The following is a 24,345-nucleotide window of genomic DNA, read 5'->3' as shown; positions in this document are numbered from 1 at the left end:
GTTTCAACATATGATTTAAAAAAAAGAAGGAAGGAGCAGATGTAATTATGTAATCTCTGTATATCTGTTTGAGTTCTGATTGTTAAGGTTGAGGAACAAATACAAAGCGATATAAGGAAGTATTAGGAACTGTATGTTCCACTGCGACTTAAAAATAGCTGGCTTTGTTTGTGTTGTTGTGTAAAGGGCTGACAGCAGTAGGTGGGTGATGTTATGAGATGGCCACCTGCACTGTCTGCCACATCCACACACAAAGCACAGAGCGGACAAAGTCACCGAGGATGAGTCACACACACACACATACACAAGCCCAGAGAAAGCAAGCGCGTGTGTATATGCAAATCAGTGCTTAGCCTTCAGTTTTTCTGTTTAACTGCAGGGTGGAGGGGACTTCCCACTGGTTTTCAAACTTTCTATCCTTGGAAATCCTCCAATTCAGTTAGGGCTGGACATACACACACACACACATACACACACACACACACACGCACACACACACAAACAAAGGCCTCATTGTATTTGACCCCGAATGACGAGCATGCAGGTCAAAGTGGCACGTCACTCCTAAGCGGTTGAAAAAGGCAAGTACATGGTAATGAGTAACTCTGTTTGACTGCACGCAGACACACTCGCTGTTGAATACGACTCTCTCCCTGCGTCTTCCATTTCCATTTCACATTGTGACGACTGTGTTCACCTTTTTTTTTTTTTCAGCTTAATCTACAGCAGCCTCGGTTATAATATTCTAATAAACCTGACTCCCTGGAAATAGTTACGGTTACACACACACACACACACGGCCACATGGTGTACTCACATTTAGCCTGCAGTTTGCTCTAGGGTTTGCATGACATATCGGGTTAATGTTAATGTTTCATTAAAAATCGCATATTAAACACTGTGTCAGTCACCTCTGAAATAATGGACAGTCCCACCTTGCTGCAGCTGTAGTAAATGTGATTTTAATGATCTTTTTTTAAAGGCCCTGAAATAATTTCAAGAGTTTTAGTGTCCTAGGGTTAGTGAAATGCTACTTCACAGGCTCCACTGTGATAACAATGCAACTGTGGCAAAATCACATCACTTTTATTCATGAGAATGCTCTGAATCACACCAGCCTAACTTAAGTTTACACCACACACACACACACACGTTTAAGAAGCACACCCTCATAATGACACTGTCCCTTTAGGCGTCAACAGAGCAGAGACAAAGCGCCGGTGTATTTGGGGTAAACACATGGCTCCGGCAGCTCTGGAGATGACAGAGCGATAGACCAGCGTGATGAGGCTCGGCGTCCCGGCGCTGCTGGAGCCGTACATCTGCCGGGGACAGAGTGGAAAGCTACCTGACAGCTGCTCCTCACACATCAGATAAGATTACAGGTATACCTGCTACACCTGTTTAAACAAGACACAGAGATAGTGAAAGATAGCAAGCATGCTTAGAACTGGGGCAGCCACAGACTGATGAAGGAGCTTCTTATTATTTATGCGTTTGATTTATGTAAGCACCAGGGGGCTGCACAAGAGGTTGCAGAATTTTAAAGAGTTTAAAGACAGTTTTAGCTTGGCAAGTATCTTGTCATAAATTAAAAATACTCATTATGACTGTGTAGCTGTTGTTTTGTTGTTTTATAATACACAAGAACCTAAACGCATAAACAAAACAGCACTTTTGGTTCATATTTCCCCTGGCAAGCTTTGGCAGAAGGACAGAGTTTGCTCACTTCTTATTTATCACCACACCGTGTTTATCTCCAGGTGTGAAAAACACTCACGTCAGTCAATCGAGGGGAGCCTTCACTACCAGCTGATGACATCACCTGCATGATTTAGTGGTGGAGGCTCAAAGCAGCCGATTAGAGGACAGAGATAAATCTGCTGTAGATGTTAACACACAAGCACACACACACACACACCAGCCCCCTTTGGCTCTAGTCTGACATCTAGCGACACAGGCTGTGATGTGACCCTGCATGAAGTGGACGTGTTAATGTAATGCGGCTGTGGAAATGGATCAGTCTGTGATTTGTAGATGAGGAAGCTGCTGTAAAGCTATAAATGTATAAATATATTTATATATATATAAAAATATATATATATATATATATATAGTGTGTGTGTGAGTGTGTGTGGCTGTGATACATAACTCTACTCTCTTTCATAACATTCATAATTATCAGTGTCCAGGTTTCTGGTTCACCATAATGCGCTGCTGCAGAGTGTAAATAAAAACCATCATCACCTCTCTTGCATCTGTTCACTCCTGCCTCCTGTGATGTAATGATGTGAGCTGGTGGCGTAATGATTTGTAAATAACAGGTTGGGTGAGCTATGTTTGGGTGGGTTTACCCTCCACTACATCCCTGCTCACCGCACTGCAGTCTAACACAACATGTTGTGGCTGCTTTTGTGTTTTCTCAGCATTTTTTTTTTTTGCCCCCCGAATTACACCGAATCTAAATTTAGTCGCTACTTATCCACATGAATCTAATTCAGTTTCTAAGTATATCCTTGGAAGCTTCCCCTTGCAGCAGGGGTAAGGACACTGTGTTCCTTTAAAACACACACACACACACACACACACACACACACACACACACACACATTTGCACACACCAAGTTCGTCTTTCTTCCAGTGGAGTCTGATAGGAATGAGGTCAGACACACCGATCCTCATTGCACATTATTATTATTATTGCTCGTTTTTTTTTATTCAGCCAATAGGAGGCCGGGGGGCGTGACTCGACAGAAAAATCAGGATGGAGACAGACGCTCATTGGTTTTTATATCTCGCCATGAGACTATATAAAAGTGAGCTTCTCCTTGTTGTGTTTACAGTAACATTACAGAGCGCTCGGGAAAGAGGGAGACTATGAGAAAGCGCAGCTGCTCCATTCAACCACATGGTTCCTCAACCGCACAGACAAGCTGCGCTGCACACAGCCAGGTTCACATAAGGGACTTGCACTGCTGTTGCCCACAGCGGCGCGTTTCGAGCCTTGCGGAGCGAGTTTTCAGCCGCACGGGCAGTTGAAAGTTGCTGGTAAATAGTTTCGGAATTTAATTTTTTTTATTGTTGGTTTCCGTGAAGCGCTCTGGTTTAAAAAAAAAAAAAAAAAGTTGAGAGAGCAGACGCCTTCAGAAACGGGCTGAACTGAACTGAACTGAAAAGACACCGCGAAGAGACTTGGGTGAACTTTTTAAAGACTTGTATCCGTCAGTGTTGTGGCTCTAAAGCGCCCGAAGAAAGAAAGAGTGAGGAGTATTTCTTTTTTCTTTCATTTGTGAAAGTCTACAAGACATTTTTTTGCGCACTTGAACTTTGTCAAAGCACTGCACTGTTTCCAGACGCTCGCAAGGGAAGGATGGTGCAGCACATGAACCAGACAGAGAGCGCCCACGCGCACTCACCTGGCGGAGACTCCATGGACACGGGAGAAATGGATTTGGAGATGGATGCGTCCCCGACTCCCGAGTCCCCCTCATCCGGGGAGCGGAGCGACTTGGCGTGGTGTAAAACTCCGACGGGCCACATCAAGAGACCCATGAACGCCTTCATGGTGTGGTCACAGATCGAGAGGAGGAAGATTATGGAGCAGTCGCCGGACATGCACAACGCGGAGATCTCCAAGCGGCTCGGGAAGCGCTGGAAGCTGCTGAAAGACACAGACAAGATCCCGTTCATCCGCGAGGCAGAGCGGCTCAGACTCAAACACATGGCCGACTACCCCGACTACAAGTACCGGCCCAGGAAGAAGGTCAAGTCGGGAAGCGGAGCGAGTAAGCAGGCGGACCGCGGGGAGAAGAGCGGGGAGCGCAGCGCCAAAGCCGGTGGGAAAAGAAGCCCCGCGTCCAAAGGAGTGAGCAGGACGCACAAACAAGGGAGCGCCAAGAGCGCTTCGGGGCAGGACTACGCGTCTCCCGGTGACCACCAGGCGCTCTTCAAATCCAAGTCAGTGTCTGGGGCCAGGCAGATCCCAGAGAAACGCACCGGAGAGGCGAGACGCGGCCACATGTTCGGCGGGGCAGGCAGCCTGGAGAGCGGGCCTCCCTCTGTGGGGGTCCCGGGCAGTCCCACCCTGAGTAGCTCGGCGGACTCCAGCGACCCGCTCAGTCTGTACGAGGAGCAGAGCCCAGCGGCCAGCGAGTCATCCCACACCGCGCGCCTCAGGTACTCTCGCGCCTCCTCTCCAACACCGTCAGCCTCTCACTCTTCATCATCTGTGTCATCGTCATCATCATCATCATCATCCTCAGATGAAGAGTTTGAAGACGAGCGACTCGACCTGAACCCGAGCCCCGGGTTTGAGGGCATGTCCCTGGGCGGGATGGGCTTCTCCGACGCAGAGCTTGACCGGGACTTGGACTGGAGCTTCGGGGAGTGCGGGGCGGGATCTCACTTCGACTTCCCCGACTACTGCACCCCGGAGGTCAGCGAGATGATCTCAGGAGACTGGCTGGAGTCCACCATCTCCAACCTGGTTTTCACCTACTGAAAGGGCCAGGGTGGAGAGGAACGGCGATGCCCCCCCCACGTTTTAAACTCAACGACCCCCCCAGACAGGCGCGTGCGTCCAGACCAGAATATTTCCTCAATTCTTTCACTAAATAGGGAAGAGTGAAAACAGGAAAGAAACGGTGGCCTGTGTGCGCTTTGAAGCCCAGGTACGCGCCGCTCACAGACTTGGATAGCGCTCAGTGCGCTTGACGGGAACGCGCAGACGGGGGAAATGCTTAGTTTGCATTTGGACACAGAGGAGGAGTGAATGTAAGCAGATAGCAGTGAAACACACGGACGTCAGCTCAAATATTCAACCCATTCCGCAGAGGATGAGGACTCAGTCTGAACGTTGAATCGTAATGTTGTTTTGGGCCAGGAAAAGAGACACTTAGTGGCGAGCTCGTCATGTTGGGTTTTGTTTAAGACATAGCGAATTCATATTGACCATCAAGTTGCTATTCAGGTGTAGTTTTTTTCCAAACTCGAAATATTTTCAATATCAACAGGCATGCTCTCCGAGATAAGGAGGATTTTGTTGTTGTTTAATGCGTAAAAATGTTCATTGCTGCGTAATTACGCAATTTGTGTGACCATAGGACTCAATTCACTATCACCAGCTTCTCTTTCAACGGCAGGACTTAAAACAAAGACTGACTCACAACTTCAGAAACTCTTTTCTGAACCTTTTTTAAACACTCAGTGCACAAATCAGGACCAATGTTCCCCGACGCGCATCCTTTCTGCCTAGTGCTTCAACTTTGTAGTTCTTCTGTGTCAGATGACGTTTTTTATATTGATGTATTTATACCGGCCAAACTTTTTTATACATAGAAGTATTGTTCTCGTACAGGTCTCCTTTGTGTTTGTGCACATACACCTGTCTGTATCCAGCGCGGAAGGGCTAGAAGTGTATCTTATTTAAAATGTCTGACTTCTCTCACTTTTAAGGAGATTTGAGTGTGTCATGATTTTCTACTTGTATTTTTGTACAAAATCTATAGAAAGGGGGTTTCCGGCTAGTGGGTAGCCTACAACATTGTTGTTTGGATCTACATTGGTGTTTTGACGTGCAGATGGGGGTTTGTTTGGCACAATCTGACCTCACGCAGTGTTTACAGTATTTACCCACATGCTTCTTAATGGCACAGTGACTCCAGTTTCACCAGCCAAGTAAACAAAGCACCACTGAGGCTCCCAGTCTGAGTGGTGACTGTGTTTCCAGTACACATAGACCTAAAGTATATGAGTGGAAGATCCCAGAGAGTCACTGTTTTGGATAGAGCTAATACCTCTGTGTGCTTTTTATCAAGATAAGTTTTATTTGAACCACTGGATGGAATTTCACACTCATTCCACTTTGCCTAGACGTTGGAGGGAGGGAGATGTATGAAGTGCTTCATCTGTTATTGCGCAAATTGCATCAAAAAATAGTATTTAACCTTTCTGTACCTGTTGGCTAAGTATAGCAGGCTAATTGTTTTCCTATATAATGGCATGGCAAATAGCATTTGTATTTCAGATTCAGGTATATGTAGCTATAGCTGTTGTGTTTAAGATTTTTAAAAGAATAATAACATGAAGATATTTATGTAAACTGACTGTACTATAAGCAAAGATTGTGTGTTTTATGTATGATGATGATGATCAACGACAGGCACTAGGACAGCCATCTTTGGACATTGTTATGTGGGAGATGATTGTGATCCAGGAGTTTTCTTTCTTTCTTTTCTTTTCTTTTCTTTTTTTTTACCTTTGAGACATCTTCTCTATTGTCCTTTTTCTTTTTTCATTTGTGCAATATGCCGTGTATGATCATGTTTTGTCCAATCATGCCAATATCATTTGATGTTTAATTGCTCAAAAACAGCCAATGTTTGGGTCAATCACTGCCTCTCAGACCTCTGTACAGATTGTCGTTTTTTTTATTTGTTTTTCTTTTCTTCCAAGAAGGAAATAAAATCAGCTGGAACTGAAAACTACTAAGTGTTTTCTTTTTCTCTCTTGTGCTTTCTGTTTTTTTCAATATCTGGACTTTTTAAAGGGCAAATGTTAAGTGCCATCACCCGGTCAAATACACTGAAAAGATCGCACATGCTGAGGCTCCTTTTCAAAGGTGAAAGCATGCTGAAGAAAAGGTGAGCCTTCATTATCACATTCCATAGCCGAGACTCATTCAGAAACTCCAGTCTGATGTGGGATGTTTACACTCTGAGCGCGCGTGAATATGCATGTGTGCGCGTTTGCTGTAGGTAAGTGTGCAGCTGTGAATCAAAAGCCAGTCATTGAATTGATAGGAGTGGTCTCTTTCTCCCTCTCGTACTCCGCCTGATTCTGCACGTGCAGAAAACGTGGCTGCCATGGAAACACTGTATCCAAGAGAGAGGTTGCAAATTTGCTTGGGGAGGAGCGTGGTGCTGTGTGTGTGTGTGTGTGTGTGTGTATGTGTGTGTGTGTGTGTGTGTGTGTGTGAGGGGATAAGGGACACAGACTGATCCATCAGAGTTGGGGGGGGGGCGTCAGACATTTCTGGAAGGCATGACTGGAATAAGGGAAGAGGAGGAGGTGTGTGTCTGTCTGTGGGAGTGGGAGTGTGAGCCAAAGGCAGGGGAGGGTGCAGAGGGGGTGTTTGTCTGTCCTGGTGGATCGTGCAGGAGACTGCTCCCAAATCCAATTAATTCCTTCTGGATGCGTTCATTTGTCTAGTACATCTGATGAGGAACAGAGAGAGAGAGAAAGAGACCCCTAAGGTACAGTATTTAGTGTGTATCAATTTACGCCCTATTCCACAAGAGACATTGGTAATTATTTCCATCTTTCTCTCTCTATCAGGAGAGCAGGGTCGTCTTCAGCTTCCCTCTGACATCTCAGGCTGGGTAATGAGAAAGATAAGGCATGGTCATTACACACACCATCCCAAAGACGAGAGGCTACCGCCCAGCCCCCCTACACCCCAGATGTCTGCAATAAGCTTGACATCACACAGGAAATAGTGTGTGAGGTGTGTGTCGAGGTGTCCAATTGTCCTCCGAGTCAGATGGACACCGAGAGATAAAAAGATTTGGATCCCCGCCTCACTGACACACACACATACACGTTCACAGACTGACCTACATAAAGACACATGAAGGAGTGTAAACAGACTCACAACTCTTTTAAGTACTGTACACATGGCTGGTCCTAAAGACAGTGATATGAAGCATGATGCAATCCAAAATGATAGGACAGATTTGTTTTTGGCTGACATTCCTAAAATATAAAGTGGTATTAAGCCATTAACAGCTATAAAAATACATAATGTTATGCGTCAGTTTAAGGTTTGACTCACATCCATGTTCCTTTAAAAAAATAAAATCCGAATCACAACACTTCAGAAACGTGTAGTGTTTTGTTCCACCAGTAGTGGAAAATAACCATGTTTACACGAGTACTGCACTTAAGCACAAGCTGTACTTTACTTAAGTCATTTCCTGTTGCTTCATACTTGTTTTAAATGGCAGTGCTGGACTTTGTACTCCACTGCATTCAGCACCACGTTCATTCATCAACTACTGTCACTTTTCAGACTGAGACTTGGCATTAAATTATATGATAAGCTTCAGAGATACAATGCACACCAGCATTTTCCAACCTTTTTTTAGTTTTGTGACCCCTTACGCTATTACAATAAGTGATTTTCTCTTTGTATTACTCACTCATATTACCTCATTTAAATCACTATTTGAGCTCAAAAGATTATGATGTCCAATATTGATTTTGATTTTTTATGACTGTAAATTTTTGCAGTGCATCTTTTTTCTTCTTTCTGCCTCATTATTCATGTTACGACCTCTAAGAGATACAGTATCTGCTGAACCTTTGGAAGGGGGCTTGACCCCTGGGATGTGAAACACTGGACTATACTTTATACTGTATGTGAAATAGTTAAAACACAAACACATATTCACAGGGGCTTTCTTCCTGGAAAACTGAGAATGTTTGCTTTTGATGTACTTTTACTTTGGCCTGCCTTTAAAAAGTGAGACATGGTCACTTTTTTGGACGTGGACATACAGTAAGATTACTTTTACCACTACGGTCCATAATACTGATAATATTGGAAAGGACAAACTGATTTTCAACTTGCTTTCTATGGTTTTAGTTTGGGGAGTGGAAAAATACCTACTGCCTATGAAATATCTATATCTAGCATATTCTATCAAAAAACAGACAAACAAAAACTCCTCCAGATAAAACTATATATTAGATTAGTGGTTCCACTACCTTAGAGCACAAGTAAGTTTTCATGTTTACTGTTACTTCAAGAGTCCTCAGCAAGGTTACAGTGATAACATGGAGGATAAATAGGCAATGAAGTGAGAAAAGTTGAGTCCTCACTGCTGATACACTTTTAAGTCTTATGAATAGTATCGATTTTAATGATATTAGATATCAGTAACAATAAGCGAATGGTGCTTTGAAGCGCTATATAAGCGCCTAGGGTCCCTGCAGGAGCAGGATTGTGATTGTCCGCACGCTGCCGGTGAAGTTGAAGGCGGGACACAGAGTCATAAGGCATGCACAGACAAAGAAATACACAAACACGCTGTCATGACGCGCAGCCCAACTTTGTTTCATTGATTTGAGCCAGTTGCGCTCCCACTTAGAAAGCTGAAGAAAACACAAGATATTTAAAAAAAACTGATTCATCTGATGGAAGTGTGGGGTTAACAGAAATATGAATCATAAAAAAAAGTTTGAAGACTGGGAGTAAACTTTCATCCGGAGACTTGTGTCTGCGTTATGAGTGCAGACAAAGGAAGAGGAGCCCGGGATGTTACAGCGTAAAGTTCGGAAAAGTTGCAGCAGCCGGAGCCGGAGGGGGTCAGGTAGGCTGTAACCACCTGTTTATTATCATTAATAATGGCAATAGTTGTTATTTTATTTAAAGCAGTACATCTTTATTTATCGTGCCAAAGGTCATTTTATATAAAGATTGAGGTGTCATCTGCCATTAGATAAGCATCAAAGTTCGTAAAGAAGCATTTGATCCCATGGAGGCACTGCTTGCTTTTATTGCTGTGTAAAAAAAAAAAAAAAAAAAAAAAGCGCTGCATGTGATGGTGTCTGCAGCTGGACTACAAACACAACTCCTGCCAGGCACGCTCCAGCAAATGCAGCCAATAACCGATGACTGCACGGCTCCAATTCCAGTCCAGTAAATTATTTTGTCAGTTTGCTGCTGTTTGGAAGCATCTGCAGATTGGCCTGTTTCAGCACAACAAGGGGTTGGACAGCGGCTGGAATGATGTGTGTGTGTGTGTCTGTGTTTTTGTGCGTGTGCCTTTGCGTCATTTGCCCATGGAGCAGTAATCACTAACCTTTCTGATGGGTGGAGACTTGTATGGACGGTACAATCCAATGAAGTGGACAGTTAGTGCAGCGTTAAATGATGTCTGCCTGTGCAGTGGTGGTGGTGGTGGTAGTGGGGTGGGGGTGTATGGGACGTGCTTGCTCCGGGGCTCCTGGCAGGGTGAACAGGATATTGCCACCATTAGTTCCATCAGTAGTTAAACTGTGGAGTGATGCAAATTGGCAACTCATAACAGTTGTAAACACATGACCATGGCACTTTGGCAGCTTTCCATACCAAACAATCAGTCGTTGCAGCTCACAGACACATCATCACCTATGTCTGTTAATACCAGAGCTAACTAAAATAAATCCCGATGGTTTATCGGCTTGAAGCACCACATGCTTAGTGAATGACAGTCACGATGATTTAGGGACTGTTGAGAAATTATTAGGATGGACAGGGGGGTGAACAGTTTGCCTAATAAAATAAAACAAAACAAAAACGTAGGTACTTCCTGGAGTGAGTATGTCCAGTATAGCAGTAAGAGCATTGAATTAGTTTCATTTAGTGCATCAGTTAAAGCTAAAAGAAGCAATGCACAAACACTTCCAACAATTGTATTTTTATGGAGCTGTACATAAAAATCTATGAGCTTTTGGCAAACTCATATGGTGAGTCATAACATTAGAGCTACAATCATTGATTCGAATATTTGCTGTTTTAAATTTTTTCAAAAAATCGGTTGCTTTATTGTCATTTGTAATATATTATGGCTTTAGCTTGCTAAGCACTATTTCACAACAAGTCTTCCAATTTTAATGCCTGTAAATAGGTAATTTGTCCCAATCCTCTCACCATTTGTTGCATGGTGGTGGTTGATGTAGCGTTTATTTTCACTCTAAATGGTCAGAAATGGTTGAATTAGGCATAAAAAAGTCTGGGTTCGGTTTAGGCAGCAAATAAACATGATAAGGTTACTACAAATGTTGCTTTTTACCCCTTAAAGGCAATGCTTCACACAATGTTCGTTTTCTGACAAGCATTGCATTCTGACTGGTCATGTTTGTCCCATTAATGGTAACAATAACATTAGTAGAAAGTTGGTTTGTACTGCACTTGAACTCTAATCTCCTGTGTGAAAGTTCTGTGCTTTGTGGTGCCAATCATCCACCGCAACTTCATGCTGGCACACTTTGAGGGTATTGGGTGCTGTGTGGTTGCTGTGTAACATTCACTACAGCTGCTAGACATCATCAAATAGTAAAACTTTAAGTTAAAAAGAAGGGTTTTCCTGCAGTTACAGATGACCTACAGTGCTGTACTTCACAGGATGAAAGTCTCCATTTCAATCACCATAGACTTTGGGAAATTGAATTAATTCATTATTTTCTGTAACTGTTAAGGCAAAATTTATAATTTAGCCATTTTCTTTAAAGTGAGAAAATAAATAGCAGATTAACCAGTAATGAGCAGCCCTAAATGGCTTTAATTCCCATTCTGTCCCCTAAAAGCCTCATTTGCTATTTTATCCTGTTTATCTTTGCAAGAGAAACGCAGGGATAAATTATAAATCTGAGGTTAGAAAACAAAAGATAAAACCTTTCCCGACTTTCTCAAAAACAAGTTGGAGCACCCTCCCTTCTGTAAGATAAATAAATAAATACAAATAAAAACCAAACCTCCTTTCTAAACCACCAGTTTCCCCTCCTATAATTTTCACACAGTCCCTTGCTGCATCATGCTCTGAATCACTTTGTTTACTCAGTACATTAAGTCCATCACAGTTTATCTGGGTGACATGAGTGCAAGGAGAAGACAAGTCGTGAGTATACACAGTGGCAAATAGCAGCAGGTCCTCACAATACATGCTCTTGAACAGTGTAGGACACACAACTATCACTCCACCTACACCCAGACTCTGCCTCACCGTGCATTCAGACATCGTGGCACACCATGTACAGCACATAGAGAACGCATTGTTAAGCGCTGTGCTGAAACATTTTAGCATGACAGAGGAATACTGAGTCATAGTGGTAGGTGTTGCACTGTAGTATGCTTGAAAAGATAGAGACAAATCCTGAGAACACAGAGGCTTGCATGATAATTTCTAAAGGCTTACGTGGCCAAATGGACAGTCTGGTTCATGCAGAACTGAACACTGTACAAACTGTGTTGTGTAAGGTAACACTGACACTACTTGTTATTATGTGTAATCATATCTCCTCAAATGCTTTTTCTTGATGGTTTTTCAGTTGCAGTCTGGATCATATGTGCCTGAGATACAAAACTGCATCCCGAGACAGGTGACCTACATGCAGCTTGAATTTAAATGCTCAAATTGGAATGTGTCATTGTTACTGTGACACAACCTAAATTACATCATCTCCTTGGACAGTTGTCATAATTTCAGTGCTCAGCTTGACTGTGCCTGTGCCAACAGGAAAGACAACAAAAGGAATATTAAAGTGAAAAGAAAAGAGTGTGACTTGTTTAGCAGATTGAGCTTCTTTTAATCAAAAAGCATTTGTACCGGAGCTCTGTTACAACCAAATGCACACACATCGGAAGCCAGTTAGGGGTCATGTCCTTGTCACATGGCTAGTGTGAACTCCAGACCTTTTCAACTGTTCACCTGCAGGTGAAAAGAAGCAGCAGGTGAATCATTGCATGCATGCGGTGTCTAACCTTCAACAGACTAAGTGTGCATTGGTGCCCTGTGAAAAACAAAAAAAAGGCAGACTTTTCATGAGCTAAGAAAAACAGCACTGTTTGTAAATTTTGATTTAAACCAATGCGACCAGAATAGCAATATCCATAGTATGACTCCTAGAGAATGAGTCATACTGACTTTTGTGATCCCTGATTTACCTCTGACGTCATCCGTCCATCCATTGTCCTAACCGCTTGGGGGTCCTGTCCTAAAGCCAATAATAATAATAATTAGCAAATGTTTACACTCTAAACTAAGATGCATGTTAGCATGCTGCCATTTGCATCTACGAGCCTAGATAAAGTCTTACAGAGCTCCTAGCGTGACTGAAGACTCTTAAATGGGTCATTCATACATATAAGAAACAGGTGAAATTGTATTCTGTTTTTATTTCATTGAATTAAAAATCACTAAATTTGGTGGGAACATATGATCTAGCATTAGGCTCATAGCGGCATTTATTTTTTTGCACTGATTTTGATTTTGCCAGCAATGCCTCTGACCAATCACTATACAGCTTGAAGCTCCACCCCAAAGTTTTCTTCCTTCTCTTGTAATCAGTAGAATTAGCATCATGTCCAATCCAGTTTTGTTGCATGGCTTTTTATACACATTGATGTTGTAAATAGGTGTGGTGTGTTTAAGTTGCCTCTGAAATATTTGCTATCTTCGTATTTACATTGTCCTGTTACATTGTAAAGACCTTTAGGCACAAAAATAAAATTCTAAAAAGGAAATATATTTGAAACAAATTGGAGACATGTACAGTAGATACTTTTTTTATAGCTTTTTTGCAGAGGTACCTTTTTTACCATCTTGTCAGTTCATGTTGGTGCAGAATATGCTATGAGTTACACCCTGACAGAGATCAACTCAGATATAGACAGCAATTAAGCAGAAAGCTGGAGGGTGTGAAAGCAGACTAGTAGTAAATACGATATGCTAAACAGCTCCAAGCAGGATTACAGCTCCATGGGGGCCTGAGGTGGTTGGAAGGTTGTCAATACCAGACGGAGGCAGACAGACTAACACCTGAACAAACTGTTCGGGTGCTGTGGTTTATTTTGCTCTCAGTAGATCAGCACTGTCTGTAAGATTAAAGTTTTTTTATGAGACACAGCAATAGGAGACTTGATGACAATCTCTCTTGTCCTTTCCTTTAACTGGCTTCCCACTGAGCAGCAATACAGAGAGGCTTAGTGCAGAGGCAGACAGGTATGGAGGATGTGAAGATGCTTTTGATTACTAAACCTAAGAATTGGTCATGAAGCTCTGAGATACCTGCGGGGTCCTCAGGAAGAAAATCCGCTGGTGGGCTTTAGAAGATGTCCTTACACTATTTTGGGGATGATGGGGGACTATCAAAACATGACAGACTTGGCTGAGTTCACTGTTGAGCCATTCATCTGTAAGGGATGATGAGCAGGCACTTTCCTTCAGAAGTCAGTCCTCCATGTTTCCTGTGGGTTTCAGTGTTCAACTTTAAGTTGTTATTCTCTCCCTGTGGAAAGATGCCCACAACCTTTTCATAAATGGACTTCATGTTCCTTCCTTAGATTGTAGCTATCAGATAAACATCACATACCTGTATTTATTTTAAAAAAACACAGTTTATTTGTGTATTTACCCTGCAAAGTGTGGTACTGTTTGCTCTCTGTATGTATACTGCTTATGCCTTAGGGGCACCGCTTCAAGTAAGGTGCTATACGGACCAATAATTGTTCAGTGTATGTGCCGTCCACAAAATTACGCAGCTTGACGGGAGCATTGCAGAAGGCGCAGTCTGATGCTCAGGCAGCAGAGGAGGGGAAAGAGCAAAACATTTCTGTGATGCATCTAAGCACAAAAGCCAGGGAGCAGGGGAGTAGAGACTCAACCACACAAACTGCCGCCTTTATATCAGGAACCTTACTAACCCCGAGAGGTGGACTGCACTGGATCAGGTACAGTAGACTGGTTCTTACAGTTTTATGTTGTAATTAGAATATGTAAATTATTAATCAAAGCATAAGCATGAAAAAGGGTTTTTTTTTTTTGGACATGAGCCCAGCAGTGCTAGATAAATACTATTTCTTCAAGACCTTGTGAATTTAAATTCAGGCCAGCGTTTAACTCCGATAAAACAACTGCAGGCCCGGGATTTTGTGAAGTTTTCCTCTGTGCTTGAGCCACGGGTGGAAAGGTCACTTTTTCAAAAAATATTTGCAGGGTCACGGAGCAAAGAGATGTATACGTATTTTCTTAAACAGCATGCTGACCTGGGGTGACTTTAGTGAGGAGAGCGGTTCGATTTTCTGCTGTTACTGCCTTAATAGCAGTTTAAAGTTCAAATAGAGATTTTGAAGCCCATTCCCAAATGAGGCCCCTGTAGCTAGGTCCTAGCTTCAGACTAAATACTGAAATGAGTTCACTCAACAGCAAAAGAAAAGCTTCTCATTATGGTGGCTCACCGGCAGTCGATATAATTCACTTCTTTCTTTTTTTTTTGCATTACTGTTTTTCCTCCATGGTGGCTTAGGGACACTCACATATCCCAGTGTGACCTATTCAAAGCTCGCTAGCCTTTAAATTCCTCTGACAACATTAAAGTCAAGGTTGCACTTATGTTGAAGGAAAAAAGGAAAAAATGTGCGTTAAGAAATAACTTCCAGGTTGGTGATGGTTTAAATTTAACCGCACATGGCTTCCTGTAAATATATAAACATTTTTTTTTTTCTCAGTCTGTAATCCAAGAGGTACGCACTGTCAAATCATTTTTTAAGTGAATGCATTTATTTCGAACTGGCAAGTGAATTAGTGGATGTGTACAGGAGAGAGAAATTGTGTTCGAATCTTTCCATTTTCTCATTTGTCGTGCCCATGCCTGTCAACAGCAGTTAGGTGCAGAGTAATGATTTCTAATTGTATGCTTCTCACTGCCGCCAATTTCAGACCGTGGTAAACTGATGGTTAGCTCTGTCAAGAAATGAGAGTCGCCGTCTCTGTTCTCTGCTCCTGGCTCGTCCTCGCTCTTTACTGAGGTGATTAAAACCTGCTGTTGGACGGAACAAAGAATTAAAATTTGAGCGAGAAAGCCAGGTAGAGGAGATTTGTTTCATTTCCGTGGGCCCATATGTGCTTATACGTGTGTGTGTGTGTGTGTGTGTGTACACACGGGTGCACTGCTGCATGTCTGGAGGAACTGTGAGATATGTTGTTGTGACATGCCTTGTCTTCCGTTCTGAAGAAAAACAAAGACAGTCACTGCTGGATTCAGACAGCATAACTAATTAGTCACGAACACACATGCGAGCGCACAGACACACATATACACAGCATGGATACATGTGGGAGCCAGCGAGTAGGATATGATGTCACCTCCATAACTATAATTACTCGTCATAAATCATGTGGTGTGACACACTGTCACAGAGTGAATGGGTGTCCTAGGTGCCAGCCAGGGATGGCTGCACTTTACTGCTGGGTGCCACCGTGCCACCGTACCACTCGCTGCGGTAGCATGTGTGTGTGTGTGTGTGTGTGTGTGTGTGTTCTGACGTTAATTTTTCTTCACTCATCACAGCCTGCTGAATTATACAAAGTGTTCTTTTATGGTTCCTGTGCTATCGTTTAGTAACAGTGTGGGCCTGACAACACTTACACAGGGTGGGTGTTTGTTTCTGTGTGAAATGTACAGAAAGGAGTAAAATGCTAAGATGCTGCAAATGAATACAAAAAAGTTACTTCAGAAGTAAATCTCAAAATCTTAAATTCCTCATGGTTGAGAGAAGAATTATCCAAAGTAAGCTGTCCCTGACTTTTAGTTTAATTACTGACAGTGTGTAATTATGCAATGGACGGAGTTTGACAAACGTGATCTCTTTTAGATTTAACACCATCATCAAATATCTTAAGGGATTTTAAATTCTTAAACTGTTTTCATTCAGCATGTATAAGCTGTACAAGTACACTCTTTACTTTTTTTTTTTACAGTAATGGCCAACTGGATGGGACATGTTTTTTTTTTTTACATAGATGTTGGGAGGTTAGTCAAGAGAGGACAAATCGAACTCCCACCAACTAAAAAAGTTTTCCTATTTACATGTTGTTTCTTCATGCAGTTGACTGACAAATCTTAAGAAGAAGACATGCTTGAAACGGCCGCTTGCTGTAACTAAGCTAGAAAATAGTTCAGTGTTAGGTTGGCATCTTGTTGAACTATGTCTCATTTTTGTTTTCTAGACATAAACAAGTACAAGTACCACTACAAATTCTTTATTTCAAAGTACATGCTTTAAAATGAACTCCAAGCACACCAAGTACAACCGCTCCAAAGAAATACTTTTCTATGTGCACCAGACAGACGGAGTTACTGATGAAATACACTATGTACTTTTAACACTGTTGAACTTGATGCTGTTGATAACATGAATGCACAAGTCTAGACCAGATTTGTTCGACACAATCCTCATAACTAATAAAGAAATCTAAATTGTTCAGGCCTTGTTAAGTTTAATTCATGTACGAAACCAATAAGAAAACTTCAAAAATCATGTGACTGATTAATCAATAATTTCTTCTAACACACACCAGTGAAACTTTTTTTTTTTTGCTGTAAACTTTCAAAGGTGAACATTTGTAGAACTTAATATCTGAGGACAGAGATCTCTGTTACTATAGTGACTCGGTGAGGAACAAAAACACTGAGTGTTTGAACAAATGAACAAACATTAGAAACACTTCTTAATATAATGTAGACTCCACCACCCACTATGAGCACTATAATAAACATATAGTGCAATCATCACCTTAAATACTCAATTTACATAGATGTACATGCCAGCTGTTTTTAAATACATACTTCTTTCACTGGTGATGTGTTAAAACGCACCCTGATAAAGCTGGGAAGAGTAATGGTAGTACAGTGACAAATTACTTTTGCCTTTGTAGTTTGTAAATGGTTACGTTTTCAGTGGGTAATGTGCAATAAATGCATTTTATTCCACATTACAAGTAAGGTTTCTCAAACACCTTATCGAGTACCAGTAATACTGTACATAGTCATACGTGTGTGTTGAGGTCAATGAAAATGTCACATGAATTAATTATGCAGTCTTACCACAGATAAACATGAAAGGTCTGAATGATTATACATTAAATATGAACTGAAACATACTTCATCATGTAAATAGTGAATTGAAATGAGCTGTTGTTTGATTTTTGTTTTCAGTGATGAACATCAGTTCAGTGTACAGTGAACAGTATGCCGGCGTATAAGTGCGCACTTGTCCTTTGTGCCTACTGTATGTACCAAAGTGTCCTTGCTTTATGGAACAACAACACAGGGAGTTTTCGTTCTCTGCGGATAGACACACATGTACCACACACACACACACACACACACACACATACACACACACACATGCTTGAGTAAAACTGCTGACGGTGCTGAATAGAGCAGCTTCCCTGTCACCAAAGCCCTTGAAGTGTGGAAGCAGCTCCAGCAGTCCTTCTGCTGTTTAAGTCAAACCCTCACCTCCTCCTTCTCCTCTTCTTCTCCCTGTCTCCTGTACCTCTCAACTCCGTTTTTGTTCTCACACTAATTCAATGCATTAGCTTGACTGCTGTGACTTTTATCAGAAACTGTACTGCCACAGGAGTTGTATAAAATGTAAATTTTCAACAGCCCAAACAGTTTATACATTCACGCTGCGCTGAGATGATAAATTGCTCTTTCTCCCAAACCACAGAGAACGTGCACTACCCCCTGCCTCTTTCTCCTCCATCTCTGTCTGCCTCCACCTCCCTCTGACATATAGACTTATGCGCATCCTTTCTTTCTTCCAAACACACTCCACTGCTCCCCTCGCATATACTGGAGCTCATACGCTTGATCAAATATACACCGAGGTTCACCGAGCTATATTCGTCGGCTCCTTGCACTGTTTCTTGCTTGTGTAATCTGTCCTTATGTAAGTGGACTGGAGGCAGGTGGGGTCGTTACATCTGATGGAGCTTGCTCAGCAGAAGCACTCGGGTTTTGTTTGTGTGTCACGGCTCATCATTGGCAAACTTTTGAGACTTGACACAGAGACTCTTCAGAGTTTTTTACATGATTTTTTAAGAAAGGAGTCTGGAAGCAAAAGCAGAGCATTCAGGTTGGATAGGAGTATTGATGTGCTTGTTAAAGAAGAAGGCCACAGTGTGTGCACTGCAGTTCAGACAGATCATCACACGGCATACAACTACTAACAGACACACAATTCAGCTGTGCTTAGCTCATTATTAGGTTGCATTGCCAGAAATATCTTGTCTCTGGCCTGTAGGTTACTGATTTTGCTCTTGATATGTTTTCTCTGATAGATCAGAAGATTTTTTTTCCAACTTAATAATTTCCTTGAATTCAAAGTGCTTTTGGGGAAATATGTTTGATAATAAGACAGATGATTAATTTCAAACTTGCTGGGTTTAGTCATGTGGTCGGAGTGTGTTACCCCAGGCTGTGCCTCACTGAGTGTGTGCTACTGTCTTTTTGTAACCTCAAAGCTGAGGTATACTCCAAATTTACACTGTGTTTTCTTTCTATAAGGGAAACATCAGAATAAGCCCAAAGTCAAACATGTTTTGTGTTAGAAAAGTAATGCCAGAGAGAGAGAGAGAGAGAGAGAGAGAGAGAGAGAGAGAGAGAGAGAGAGAGAGAGAGAGAGAGAGAGAGAGCTTAAAGTAGAAGTAAGTAGAAGTCAGTAACTGTGAATGACCATAATTCTTTATGATCATGTTGTACTAGACCGAAATTAACTGAGTTTTGAGTCCAACTCAAAGCCCAGAGGTGAGGCATTCAGGGACAGTATGGAGTGCTTGTCATCTGTGTTTCTGAAAATTCTTATAAAATTTTGAATTACTTGGAACAATCCAAATATATTGATCATTCACTGAAATCAAATGCACTTTTAAGTTTACAGAAATTGTTTGTTATTTGTTAATTATTACAACCTGAAGCTACCAGTATGGATTCCTAAATCCATTATCAAGAGACTAAATTCACATTTTTAAGTAAGTCTATCTCAAGGAAAACTTACTGAAATGTTGGCATTTTTGTCTAGTTTTACATATTAACATATTATGGTCTTTCAGTGACTAGAACTAATATCTAGTTTTCAAGCCTAAGCTGACACCGACTTGGAAAGGAGTTATCTTCCTGATTACATCCCAGATGTTCAGTAATCACAGAGGGGTGTGATGTTTGGCTCGACACACGCTTTTGGTCATGTAGTGTACATAACATCTTTAACATGGCTAAATACAAAAACTTTTTTTTTTTAAGTACTTAGAAACAAATTTATGAAACTACATTGACAGTCTGGTGCATTACTGAACTTGTCTACCAACTCCTTAGGGATCTAGATCTTTAGCTGTTAATGCTCCACAATGCTCACTATCTAGTCCTTAACTTGGTCTGTTGGTCAGCCTGTGTTAAACAGGTACTGCTAAGTGGATTTTTAAATCTTTTTTTACTGCTGCCTGTGACCAAACATAAGCAAATTAAAAAATACTAAATGTTTCTTTCTAATAGTTCTTAAATGGAAATCTACTCCCAAACTCTGCCGTTGAAGGCTGTTTGACTCATTGAAAAGCATTACCAGCTGTGAAAAAATATATCACATTTATTTTAACACATTTTGTATCGCAGTATCACATTAATTGTACTTGTATAACGACGACTACCTGAATCATGTGGCAGACTTTAGCACAGCAGAGCACAGCAGGGAGGTGGATGACAGATGACGAGACAGAGCAGATTGGATTGATGTCAAGTCTCATGCTAATGCTGGCTTAAGTTACATATTGTAGCTTTAAATGGCAAATCTTTGGTCTGAACAGCTGATCAATGAGCTGAAACGTGCTATAAAGCTCCGTAAATGAGAGATCAGCAGAGTGAGATGATGACTCACTGCGGGTTCATCACTGTGAGTGACACCTTTGACATCGTCACGTTGTTTCTAACATTGGAAAAACTGTTAGTATAAAAATATCAATTATAGCCACTTAAAGTTGAAGACCCAAAAGTGTTAAGATGAGATCATGGCATGAAAAGTGTCTTATGGGGTCAAGAATGACCACAGTTACCCTGTAAGTGCGCTCAAACCAGTGACTGCACTTCATTAGAGGAACGTGGACAAGGGCGACAAGGAAAAATAAAAGATTATGATGGACAAAGGTCGCAAGTGTGTTTGATCCCGATGACCTTTAATAAGTATTTTAACACCGCTGTTACTTCCAGGTTTTCTGTTGATGAAACCTATATTTCACCAGGTACTTCCAACAAATTGATGTTGTTGCTTCTGCCTGAGCAAAACACATCACTTTCTCTGAGCCCGAGGTGTTTTCAACAAAAAAAAAGCTTTCATGAACCGGCTGCAGGTTGAGTTACTACTCACTGGTAGAGACTGAAGCGAAAAGTAAACATTATTTATAGAAGCACATTTTTCTGTTTTTCTCCCAGCTCTGGTACTGGTAACAGAAGTCTGTATTGAATAGGATTTTTCATGTATTAACCACATTTTCTCCATTGCCCTATAACTCAATCAGAAAACATTAACTCAAAAATCCATATCCCTATCTGATTTTACTTTCTGGCCTCATTCTTCCAAATTCATCTTGGTTAATTGCTTTTAGTCACCCATCCCTATGTCTTTGATTAGAAGAGGAAAAGAACACAGAAAAGAAAAGTGGAGGAAAGAATATACAAAAGTCCTCTCTTCCTATACTTCTATATGTCAAGTAGAAGGATATATTTTCCAGATGGAACGCTCTATAAGTGTACACAGGCACAGAGCGAGGCACAAGGCAGAAAAACCATGTAAGTAAAGTGCAGGGGAGGGGAGTGGGGTGGGGGGGCAGAGAGAGAGAGGTAGAGAGAGTGAGAGAGAGCACATCTGTAAAAGTCATTCCTCTATAAGGTAGGGAGAGGAAGAAGGGAATAAAGATAAATGTCCTGGGCCAAAGCAGAGTGAGTTTAAACTGATCCATATGGGGTGAGAAGGAGAGAGAGAGTGACTTTAGCATCTTTATACAGTTTGAATTATAGCAGTACAGTAATATGTGGTGTATGTTGGTTTTTGAAATGTTAGGCTTCGCTCACTGTTTGGTAGCAGTGTTTCTGATTAAAACCCATGCCTGTATAGTTTATGAATAAATCCATACAAGAGAGAGACAGAAGACAGATGAAGTGATTTTTTTGTATTATGCAAAGGCTATGCAAAAAAATATAGCCCTAAGTACAGAGACACCTGCTTTCCTTTGAATCTCTTTAAGGGGTACATCCTTGATTTAGCATAGCATTTTCATCAAAGATCACTTTGACATACAAAAATATTTGGACTGCTTGGAATAGTAATGTGTGTCTATGATTTTTCCTCACAAAAAAAAAACAAAAAGTCTTATTAAAAAATTTAATATCTTCTCCTTCTCCCATTCCCTCTAAGAATATTCACTGTACTGAATGCAGGATGTCTCCAACTGGCGGCTTCAAGTTTCAGATTTATAGTGACTGCAGCGAAACGTTCCTCTTTTCATAAGACAAATGTTCAAAGAACCATTTAGTGTCAAACTCTGTGAAGCAAAGGTCAGACATCCAAATGAAGTAACAATAGGTGCGAAGCATTTTTGAGGGACCGGCCTGAAATGAATGGTCAAAATTGATACAGCAGAGGCTAAGTTAAGCGACATCCCATGACATTCTCTAGTGTTGGGTCAAAATGCCATAACACTTTATCATTCGGTTCTCATAATGCAACACAGCGGTGTGTTTTGTTAGCCTCACCGGGTTCATTTTGAAGTTTTAAGCCTATGCTGAGACCAACTTGAAGAGGAGTCATCTTCCTGATTGCATCATCAGATGTTCAGTAATCACTAACGGGTGTAACGTTTGCCTCTGCACATTCTTTTAGCCATGTAGTACACATAGCCTCCTGAACATGGCTAAAAAAAATGTGTAAAACATCACTTCAAAACCTACATGTTGTTCTGCTATCTTACATGTCTGAAAGATAGCTTTCATTGCAAGACGTGTTGTACTACTCTGGGCAATAGATCACGCAAAGTAGTGGCCGTGTTTGACCCCAGATTCTCCAGTTTCCATAGCTTCTAATCCCATGGGGTGAGTTTATAGTGGTTCTGTTTCTCCAATACCTTCTCCCCACAACTTAACCTCCACTTTTTACAGTTCTTTTTCATCTCAGGGTTTTGATGAATCACATTAGAGATTACTGCTGTATCGCAGGGGCTGGTATAACAGTTTCAGCCTTTCTTGGTAATGAAATGTGAAGTGGGTGGACCCTGGCTTTGCCATGCATGTGTGAGAGTTAATGTAAACCAGCTATACTGTAGAGGGGAAATGTGATTTTTGGCAGGCTAAGATGTGGTTTGCAGTCTCACTCTTCTCTCTCACACGCCAGCTGGGGTTAGACAGATATGGGTTCTTGAAGGCCAATACTGTTCTTTTTTTTTCCTTTTGGTTTTATATTTTTCAGTCGTCAGTGTAACGGTTTCATTGTTGAAGAATTCCCTCTGCAGCTATATTTCTGATACTGTTCTTATACGCGGATTAGCCAACCCCACAAGTTATGTCTGAAATAGCTTGACATGTTTTAACAGGAAATTAATTTAAAGTAATTCTATATATATAGTATAGCAGTTCTTTAATTCTATAGAAATCCTACATCTCTCCTACACCTTTAGCTGTTATTGCTCTTTGTACGCCATGATTCAAAGGTTTGGACACACCTTCAGTGGTTCAACATTATACATGAATATTGAAGACATCCAAGCTATAAAATAACATATATAGAATTTTGTAGTGAACAAAATATCAGCCAGCCTCATGAGGTGGTCGCGTGGAATGATTTTCCAAAAATCCGAAAGGAGTTCACATAGGTGTTCAGCACTTGTTGGCCGCTTTTCATTAACCCTGCAGTCCAACTCATCCCAAAACGTTTTAACTTGATGCAGATTGGGTGCTTTTGAGAGGACAGATCATCTGCTGCAGATCTCCATCACTCTCATTCTTGGACAAATAGCTCTTTCATAAACTAGAAGTGTGTTTGGGGTCAGTGCTGATGCTAGTGTTGCATGACAAGTACTTATAATGCTATCTAGAGGCCATCAAGCTTTAGGTTGTCAATTACATACTCCAGATAGTAAAAAAGTAAGTGAATGAAAGCAGCATTACACAGAGATGCCATAATTGATTACTTAATTCCTCTTTAACCTTCTTTCGCCTACTTTGAGGTATGTTTTCACAACTTCTTTTATCATTTTACAAGTTGATTACTTTCTTCATGTTATTGTTTTAGGCACTAATCACAAGTAACCACTTTGCGTCAATCAAATTCAGCCTGGCAACATGCATGGTCATTTCTGCTTCACAGTTTGCATACATTATCACTGAACAACAGCAAGGCCACAGCCACACACAACATAAGACATGCTTTCACAAAGCCAGCAAAAGTCTTTTAGTCTATGATATCATCTGAATGTGAAATCAAACCACAAAGTATTTTGGCTCATATCTGGCCTTAATTGGAATGAATGGGCACCCTCTTGGAGCACAGTATCTACTTCCCATATTGCATTCTTGCAGAACACCCAAAGACACAAACCACTAGTTAGCATTTGCAAAGCCACACATTCCTGTTTGAATCAGTTGATTTATAATCAGTTAAAGTTGTCAAACAGGATTAAAATAGATCTTATACTATGTGCAGAATGAGGGGCTTTCCTTCTCGCATCACTTTCTCCCATGTCTTAGTGGCTATAA

At 41.3% G+C, this 24,345-nt stretch overlaps 1 protein-coding gene and 1 long non-coding RNA gene across 2 annotated transcripts in view; both read left to right on the top strand.

Annotated features, from left to right (window-relative positions):
- The first annotated feature begins 2,830 nt into the window (after nucleotides 1-2,830).
- On the top strand, nucleotides 2,831-6,485 carry sox4a (SRY-box transcription factor 4a). The gene has a single exon (XM_026349295.1). It carries the CDS (start codon nucleotides 3,371-3,373, stop codon nucleotides 4,499-4,501), a length of 1,131 nt encoding a protein of 376 aa, XP_026205080.1. The 5' UTR covers nucleotides 2,831-3,370; the 3' UTR covers nucleotides 4,502-6,485.
- Nucleotides 6,486-9,101: 2,616 nt separating this feature from the next.
- The window catches only part of LOC113154706, a 74,544-nt gene continuing 59,300 nt past the window's right edge, over nucleotides 9,102-24,345 (top strand). The window contains exon 1 of the long non-coding RNA XR_003298057.1: nucleotides 9,102-9,371. This is a non-coding gene — a long non-coding RNA (uncharacterized LOC113154706). The remainder of the gene's footprint in view (nucleotides 9,372-24,345) is intronic.

This window comes from Anabas testudineus, chromosome 11 (assembly GCF_900324465.2).
Source record: "Anabas testudineus chromosome 11, fAnaTes1.2, whole genome shotgun sequence".
NCBI lineage: Eukaryota > Metazoa > Chordata > Actinopteri > Anabantiformes > Anabantidae > Anabas > Anabas testudineus.
Note: the sequence above shows the minus strand (reverse complement) of the source record. Positions and strands in the feature narration are given on the sequence as shown.